The 9,777-nt window shown below is 42.8% G+C and overlaps 1 protein-coding gene across 1 annotated transcript in view; it reads right to left on the reverse strand.

Annotated features, from left to right (window-relative positions):
* The window catches only part of LOC126395947 (uncharacterized), an 82,251-nt gene that overhangs the window by 45,471 nt on the left and 27,003 nt on the right, over window positions 1–9,777 (reverse strand). The window contains exons 5-8 of the mRNA XM_050053750.1: window positions 6,907–7,212; window positions 6,526–6,813; window positions 5,210–5,539; window positions 1,448–1,536 (exon numbers count right to left, since the gene is read on the reverse strand). Of these exons, the coding sequence (XP_049909707.1) occupies window positions 1,448–1,536; window positions 5,210–5,539; window positions 6,526–6,813; window positions 6,907–7,212 (1,013 nt within the window). The remainder of the gene's footprint in view (window positions 1–1,447; window positions 1,537–5,209; window positions 5,540–6,525; window positions 6,814–6,906; window positions 7,213–9,777) is intronic.

Genomic DNA, 9,777 nt, shown 5'->3' on the forward strand with positions numbered 1-9,777 from the left:
CATACATGGCGGCGCAAGATGGCGATCTCTCTAAAGCAAGGCCCTTGCTATATATACAGTATATATAAAAGCATAATTATAAGGCTACGAAAACCAAACGAATTTTATTTTATAGCGATCATACACTTGTATAAACATATTAATGGGTAGAATATTCAGATTCAGATTCAGATTGACAATAAACCATGCCAAATATTACACACTGGCCCTTTAAGCTTTTTTTTGTTGTAAATATTTTTGTTATAAAATAAAAATTTTTTTTGTTTTTTTAATTTTTAATTACAATAATTACAATTGTTAAGCAAATTCTTTCTTCAAAAATTAGAAACATTTTTATGATTTAGGGAAAATTCTTATAAAAATGAAGAAAATTCTGATGAAAGAAGCAAAATCATCAAATATTACTGATATTATTTTGTTAATTATTATTTTTTGCCTTTAATGACAGCACAGGTGAAGACAGACAGGAAATGTGGGAGGTTGGAATCAAACCTGTGTCGCTGCAGAGGGCTCAGTCTATATGGGGCGAACACTCTACCAGGTGAGCTACAGGTCGTCACATCCAGCACATCAATAAGTAAATTCCTTCGTTACACAATTAAGCAACAATGTTATGAAATAAACAAAATCAATCATCACGAGATTAAAGGGGAACCACACCCATTTTCAGAATTCATACATGTCACTCCTGTGGTCTATGGCAGGTAAAAAGAAACATTAGTAAACATGTACAACTTTCTCCTCAATCCAAAATCAAACTTGTGATGTCACAGGGTATAAAGTCTGGAGCTGCTCCGGTGACAATGACATGTTCTCTAATATTGATTGAACTTTCTGAGGCGTTTATTTTATTTAATATAAAACATTATCTGACCAACATTGTTCCTGATGGACCTGTGTTGGTGTATCTTTGGTTCTGAACGGCGCCGGCTGCTCCGACTCCAGTATACCTGCTTTCAAGTCTAGTTTTCAGATGAAACTTTATATTTGTGTTTTTAAAGATTGACGTCTTCAGTAGGAACCAATGGGCTCAGAGCTGACAGGAAGTCAGACAGTATGAAGAGACTAACACCTTGTTGATTTGGTCTTTTCATGTTGACAGTAAGAAAAATATAGTATATAACGTAATATCATAACTCCATCCTTCTGGTTTAAAGGGAGCATGCGTATAAAAACCCATGTGGATGTGAGGTGAACTCCTTGGAGGTGCTACTCTGCTCCCTGAGCTCCTTCCTCTTCAGTCGGCCCTCCTTCAGCTGCAGCAACACCCAGGTTATAATAATCCAGCTCAATGTTCTCCCGTCTGCCCACCCTCTGCCCCCTGCTGGCCTGGAGACACATGACAGCACACACATGTGACTTCCTGCATCACTCTCTTCACTTCAATAAACACAGACTGAGTGCTTCATGTCAGTCACAGGTCTAAACAAGAGACACGTGTCAGTACCTTACAGTAGAAGTAAAGGACCATATTCTCCAACAGCAGAATCAGCAGCAGGACGACGGCTCTGATGATGAAAGGTGTTGGATCTGGTGCTGAAACACATGGACAATTGTCACGTCACGTCGAACCTGTCAAATAATCTGTAGAAATAAACCTGAGGTGACTTTAGTGAGACTTTTCTATGTGGGCTGACATGTGGGTGTTTCCCTACCAGACAGTAGGCCGATACAGTGAAGCCTCTAGCTGTATCTGTGACATTAAACAGTCAGTACTCAGGTGTAAACTAGAACAAACCACAAACAGCTTCAGTGTCTGGTTCTCTTTTGACCCTCGCTCAGTGTCTCACTATGGGAATCACCCTCTGCTGTGACCAGAAGCTCCAGCACGTCTGTTGGGATCACTGGACTCCACAGATGATTTTTGTTCATTTGTGTAACTGTAAACTGAACAGGTAAAGACTCGTCCTGTAAGTTCAGCCCTCTTAGAAAAGGGCTGCTGTGGCCTCCTTTGATCATCAGCCATTTGAACTCAGTTATTCAGGATACTTCACGTTTCACACCTCAGTGTGAAGTTCCACCCATGGACCCAGTTTTCAGTTACCATTGGTCACTGTGACATGCCACCCTGTGATGTCACCAGCCAACAAACCTTCCAGAGCAGCCACACTGAAGTCTTCTAAATCAGCGGTTCTCAACCTTTTGTCAGTGATGTATACATCACTGGCATTTTTGGTTGAAAAAAACAGATGAAATACACAGTGCTGTGCCATCAGTGTCTGATTTAATAAACTTTGTAACTAGACACTTTCAAATTTCAAACATTTGAAAATTCATCAACAAAACATTTAAAACTCAGTGTGCATATTATTGCTCATTTGTAGTGGTCTCTCTTGAACTATTTGGAAATAAAGATATAAAAGGTCTCTCTTGAACTATTTGGAAATAAAGATATAAAAATAACTAAAGACTTTTTTAATTTTTTTTTAAATGGATGCTAATTTTAAATATATCTTTTTTAAAATCTCACGTACACCTGGAGTGCCTTCACATACCCCCATGGGTACAGTACCCCCATTTGAGAACCACTGTTCTAAATGGTAGAAGACATCAGACAAGTTAGCGCCTTTAGCAGACACAAAGTTTACAAGCTAACTTTCCAAGCAAAGAAGAACAAAGCCTTGTTAGCGCTGAACTGCTAAAGGTGTGTTCACAACGGACCTGTTTTTTTTTTTTTGCTGTCGCTCGGTTCGCCCCTTTGATATCGCTTTATCGCTCAGTTGCAATTGCTCATCAATGTGGCAGAAATCAAGAGACTCGCTTTGATGATCATTGAAGCGATCAGGGAATTTGGGGGGGGGGGTTCTTGACTGTCATGACATGTCAGCTTCATTAAAAGTATAGCTGCAAATTAAAAGCAACAATAGATGTAAAAACACACAGTGACAATGCATCTGTGATCAGTCCCCTAATTTAATTTTAACAATTTTTTCAATCTTGTCCAATTTCTCGTTTTATTTCATGGAAGTGATCAATGTAAGTGCACTTGTCCTAGAGCCGCCACAACGGTTTATATAATGCAAATAACTCTGTTTAGATAAAACCTACAAGCTTCTCTTCCTATGACTTTTACCAAAAATGTGTCTTGTATGTTTTCTGAAGCCTTTAAGTTACAAAAATGAAACACACTAGACTTCTGAGCATTTATACCTCCGACCGCAGCAGAGCGCTGCTGAAAGTTATACATTTTGATACATAGGCCCTACAGGTGGCTATACATATTGCAAAACTCTGTAAAAGTACACCAAAGCATACATTTTCGTTTCCAAATATTTCATTACACAAAAGACGAAGAAATTATGATTTTTTTTTTTTTACCTATTTTGGCACATTTATACAAAATCCACCCGTTCCTCGCTCCAGGCAGCTCCAACTCCACTCACATGCTCTGACTCAGGCATCAGAGCCTCTGCGCTACAGCGATAGATGCAGTGGCACTGTCCATGGTGCTTAAGGACCACCAGGATTACAGCGCCCCTCCAAGCGCCGCAACATAACTTCATTGTTTATGCTGCCCGTGTGCTCAGAAGCACACCAAAAATGCATTTGAGTAATTTCCAAGAAGTTATGATAAAATAAAAAAAACTATTACAGACTATAGAATAGGACTGACAACCTCTCCAGTGTCTCATGTCAATTAATTAACACTATTTGTCGGCTTTTTATAATGCCTTTTTCTTTTTGCTGCGGCGCTGCTGCTGCACTGTGTCTCCAGCTGAAAGTGGTGATTTGCTAAATACATTCTACAATAATAAATTAGACTTTTGGTCTATAATATTGTTGGCTATATTACGCATTTTAATAAAAAAAAATAAGAATAAAAGAATAAAAGAAATAAACACCGAAATAATTAGTGGAAACCTTTTTTTATTGATACTCCTCCTCTCTGACAAACTAACAACACACACACACACACACACACACACACACACACTGAAAACGCGACTGAATGAATGAATGACACGGTTCAGCCGGCTGGCGCGGTCACTGTTGAGATTTGTTTTTTATTAATAACAAGATGTTTTTTTATTGACCGTATGAATGGTTTTGTTTTCAAATAAATATTTGGAAATGAAAATGTATGCTTTGGTGTACTTTTACAGAGTTTTGCAATATGTATAGCCACCTGTAGGGCCTACGTATCAACATGTATAACTTTCAGCAGCGCTCTGCTGCGGTCGGAGGTATAAATGCTCAGAAGTCTAGTGTGTTTCATTTTTGTAACTTAAAGGCTTCAGAAAACATACAAGACACATTTTTAGTAAAAGTCATAGGAAGAGAAGCTTGTAGGTTTTATCTAAACAGAGTTATTTGATTATGTTGTGGTGGCTCTACGACAAGTGCACTTACATTGATCACTTCCATAAAATAAAACGAGAAATTGGAGAAGATTGAAAATTGTTAAAATTAAATTAGGGAACTGATCACAGATGTATTGTCTCTGTGTGTTTTTACATCTATTATTGCTTTTAATTTGCAGCTATACTTTTAATGAAGCTGACATGTCATGATAGTCAAGAACCCCCCGGGATTATGGCAGCCAATCAGCGTTGAGCTGCAAGCGACAGGACCCAGCGAAATACCGCTCCAGATGAGATTTCTCATCTCAAGCGACGAGTGGAAAATCGCTCTGTCGCTCTATCACTGTTGCTCGGAGCCCTAGCGAATATATGCTCAATCGCCCGTTTGCATTGACTTTGTATGTAAACTCGTTGCTAGCGAAAAAACCCCCAGGTCCACTGTGAACACGCCTTCACTCTGTAAGGACACACAGAGAGAACAGCTTCCTCTGCACCACTGGAACACGCTGCACAACAAAACAACTCTTCCCTCCATTCATGGACTGGTAATGTAACAACTGGGCAGAGCATTAGTACAAAAGCACAGGCTGAGCAAGACTGTTGACTTTTGTCAGTGTCTGATGTGGTGGCAGTGGAGCTTTTGATTGGTCACATCAGTCTCACAGTAACACCTCACTGAGTTGTCAGAGAACCAGAGTTATACTGGTAACCAAACATGCTCAGTCCTACAGTAAATTGTTGCTGTTGCCATTGAAACACTTTGTATAAGTTTGGTTACTATATGACATGTGTGACACAATGACAGTCGACACAGTGTCATTCCAGAAACAACATGTGGTCAGCTGATCATTTTCAGTCAGTGTGGACCAATCATCTTCTCCAAACCTGCATGGAAACAGTCAGCTTACCTGAGACAGTGACGGAGAGCAGACGGCTCTCAGAGGAGAAGTTATGAGAGAAAACATAGAGGTGATAAACACAGCTGTAGCTTCCTTGGTGGGCGGGCTCTGCTTCAGGAAACAGGAAGTAGGCAGAGTGATTGACAGCTGGTTGGGTGTAGTTGTGTGTTGAGTTGGAGGAGGTGAAGGTGAGCTGGAAGGAGCCTCCTGGGTACTGTGGCTGGATGGAGCAGCTGATGGTGAAGTTGGAGCCTCTGAGCACGTGAAACCCCTGCTGCTGGGCCTCGGAGACCCCGTCCATGGAGGAGGACACAGAGATGTTGGGCTGAAGCAGCAGGTCTGTAAATACAGAGAGATGATTGGCTGAAGCAGCAGGTCTGTAAATACAGAGAGATGATTGGCTGAAGAAGCAGGTCAGTAAATACAGAGAGATGATTAGCTGAAGAAGCAGGTCCGTAAATACAGAGAGATGATTGGCTGAAGAAGCAGGTCCGTAAATACAGAGAGATGATTGGCTGAAGCAGCAGGTCAGTAAATACAGAGAGATGATTGGCTGAACCAGCAGGTCTGTAAATACTGGGTCAGCACCAATAGTAAGTCGTGGTACACCTGCAATGTGCCAATTAAGTGGAGTCTGCACTCCTTTTGACAGTTATCGTAGCCAGTAGATACGCCACATCCACTGCTAAATTTAAGTGTTCACGTCACCACGACCACATGACTCATACAAACACAAATGAAAGCTGTGTAAATGGAGTGGAGTCTGTCAGCCAGCGGCAGCAACCACGTAACTGTCAACTGACAAAACAAACAACACTGTTGGTCTACAGGACAAAAGCCAGGGTGGCTTCCTGAGATGACAAATAGTTGCCTGCATAGACAGTAATGTTGACAATTTGATTTTATGTAAGTCTTATTCATTTCTCTTCACTTGTTTGTGTTTGTATGAGTCATGTGGTCGTGGTGACGTAAACGCCGCTCTCTCCGCTGAACTTTAGCAGTCAGTCCGGTGTATCTACTGGCTATGATAACTGTCCGATGGTGTGCAGAGCAGTCAGTCCGGTGTATCTACTGGCTATGATAACTGTCCGATGGTGTGCAGACTCCATTCATCTGGTGCACCGCAGGCGCACACTGGACCCATTGGCTGAAGCAGCATGTCTCTAATAAGGGAGACAGACAGACAGACGCTCACTTCTCTTTAGGAAGTCTTTTACATTTAAGTCAAATAGAAACCACTGACTGTCACTGTGACAGAGGAAGGAACATACTGGAAACATTGCTGTCACTGATGATGTCACTGATGATGTCACTGATGGGCTTACCTGAGCAGGTGAGATTCAGGACGAAGGAAGAGGAAGATGATGTTGCACACTCCCTCAGAGCAGATCCAGAGTGAACACAGTCAGAGTCGATCCTCCACACAGGTCTGTCTGAGGACTCCTCTCTCTCTCCTACAGAAACAGCAGAGCCACAGTCCAGATCTCTGCAGACAACACCTGCTGTCTTCAGGGTCCAGTCAGGGTAAAAGCCTATCACTGGTCTCCAATCTCCCTGTTTGACCTCCAGTGTTCCTCCACAACGACTGTGTCCTCCCACCAACCTGACAGGCTCTGAACAGAAACCAGAGAGTCATCAGTAAAAGAACAAAGTGAGTTTCATTAGAAGAGAAATGAACCAAATCAAAGCTGCAGCTCCTCTTCTACCTGAGCAGGTGAGTCCAACAGCTTTGCCAGGTGAGCAGGTGTTTCTATCTGAGCCTGAGCTTCTACAGTCCAGGAGAGCAGACTCATGGCCTCCACACTGGAACTCTTTGGTCCACACTGGAGCCTCCACTTCTCCATAGAGCGCCCCCTGGAGGACTGAAGGAGCCCCACAGCCAAGCTCCCTACAGACCACCTCTGCATCCTGCTGGTCAAAGTCAGCTTCACACACTGAGGACCACCTCTGGTTAGACTTCACCTCCAGTCTGCCTGAGCACAGACTGGTCCCATTCACCAGCCTGACAGAGTCTGGAGAGATAATAGAAGATAAAATAGAGAGAGATAAAAGACACCAGACACTAAATAAAAAGATGTCATCAAACAACAATTCACTGATTCAAACTGGACTCACAACAATTCCAACATCACTTCATCATTAACAACAGAACACGTCTTTATAAGACCACAGACTGCAGCTGTCTGACATCACATTTACATTTCATACTCTCTAACATACGTTATCCATTTGTCTGTCCAGTTTTTTTTTCTGAGATGATCTGTAGGCCACAATAAAAATGTGATCCCTAAAATCTCAAAGGGATAGGGTCTGAACTCTCTCCTCATTAAAGCTATGGTCTACGTTTAGAAAGACGATGAGAAAGATTTGAAAAAAGCATGCCCCCCCCCCACATACACACCCCTCCATCTGTGCTCCATGATCTCTCCCCTCCGAGCTTGTGTCCCCCTCCCCTTGGAGCCTCCTAACAACACACCCCCTCCCGCAAAGCAACGTACAGTTACATACAGCATACAGTTATCTATATCACAACATCCACAATAAAAACAAAATATTACCTGTACAACAAAAACTCTGTTGTATCAGCATCACTTTTCAGGCCCAGATCTTGCCAGAGCTTTCTCCATCGGTCAAAGGATGACCCAATGTTTACTCTGCTTTGAGCCCTCAATTTGTCGCATTTCCTCTTCGTTTCTGCCTTTTCAGAGGCAGACTTGCGCTTCTTTTTGGCCTTTGCCGGTGGGGCAAGCAGAGGCCGCTTACTGCTGTCGCTCTCTTTATTTCCATATCGAAACTCGTGTAGCTGAATCACTCAGGGCCTTACAAACTGCTCGTACTTTCAAATGTGGAGGGGGGTTGGGACGAGGCAGGACGAGGAGCAGAGGAGTGTCAAAATGGAGCGAGGGGATTGGACGGAGGGTAAGAGAGAGAGAGAGTGCAAATTTGAGCATGGAGTAATTCCCATGCGTACCAGATGGCTGTGATTGGTCAATTCTTTTGCAGGCCTGTAGCCGCCAAAGAGAATGGATTTTTGTGGTTCCTTTTGCTCTTCACATTTAACCCTTTTCCACCAAAACAGCTCCAGTGCTGGTACTGAACTGGTGCTGGTTCTCAGTTGGTTCAACTTGCGAACCAGCTGAGAACCAATTTGTTTTTCCACGGCTCGAGGTGGTTAGGGTGCCACGTCATCGTGTCATTGTATATGTCAGTTACGTTGAACAACAACAAAAACGATGGCGGACCACATACTTGTGCAGCTGTTACTCCTGGCGCTACGAGGCTTCATCGGCATCCAAACACGGCAGATACATCATATTTGTGCTGCTCGACAAGATTTGTATGGACGGCGATTACATTCCAGAAGACAGGTAATAACCTAACACAGTTTGTCTCTTACTATCACTGAACGTGAGATTGTTATGTTAGCCTTTGTTGTAAACTAACGTTAGCTGGCAGAGCACAGCTAATTCACAACGCAAATGTGTATGTGTACTTATTTAGACAACTGAGGGCTAGTTTATTGTAGTTTCAGCTGGACAAAAGAGGATGCTTAGCTCTGTGAAATGAACATTCTTGGTTGATCACTTAATTTTCCAACTGTATTTGGCTGTGTTCANACAACTTGATTGGACAGGACTTTTACAGTGACATGTGACTCTGTGATGTCACAGGCATGTAGAAGTTCTGCTCCCTCCAAGCCTTTTCTCTCTCTTGCTCCAGCTGTTGAACAGCTCACACCTTTTCCCGGCTGGGCCTGGAACAGTCCAGAGGCCCAGACCCTTGCACCAAAGCCCAAACCACTAAAGGGAGGGCAATGGATCATAGACTCTCTGGCAAACACAAGGTTTGCAACTAGCTTTCCAGCAACAAGGAACTAAGTGAGTTAGCAAGTGAGTTAGCACCCAGCGTCTAACTCTGCTAAACCCTGAGCGACCAGCTTCCTCGGAGTTTCACATTTGGAACAAAGGACCCAACAAAGACTGCACCTGGAACCATCTTCCCAGCCTTCTTCTGCCGGCTAACAAAGCAGCACACCACCAAGTGACTCTTTCCTCCATCCACTCAAGGATCGGTATTGTAACAACTGGGCATAGCTTATCACAGCTTTACAGACTAAGCAAGACTGTTTGACTTGTTATATGTGCTTTAATCCTGTTCATTGAGTTATTGTTGTGATAGTTTGCAGTTAGGTCATTGATTAGTTGGCTTTGCCAAAGCTAAGTGTTTCGTTTGCTAATACTGTTCACAAACAGATTCTTGCACACAACTAAACAATCTCTGCACTAATCCAGACCGTTTGCAACACACGTCACATTGACACAGACTCATTAACAAACAGGCTTTCAACAGAGCTACATCCAAACAGGAATCTCAAAGTTCCCACTTCTTTTCCTTTGTCTTTGTCCTGACGACACCTCCCCCGAAAACTGAAGCAGCCTTGATTAGGCCATTTTGGTAGTTCTCTGTTGTCAGCCATTTTGTTTTGTAGGCCAAACAGCCCCTTCTTTTCTCTCTCTCTCTCTCTCTCTCTCTCTCTCTCTCTCTCTCTCTCACACACACACACACACACACACACA

The sequence above is a fragment of the Epinephelus moara genome, chromosome 9, assembly GCF_006386435.1.
Source record: "Epinephelus moara isolate mb chromosome 9, YSFRI_EMoa_1.0, whole genome shotgun sequence".
Classification (NCBI taxonomy): domain Eukaryota; kingdom Metazoa; phylum Chordata; class Actinopteri; order Perciformes; family Serranidae; genus Epinephelus; species Epinephelus moara.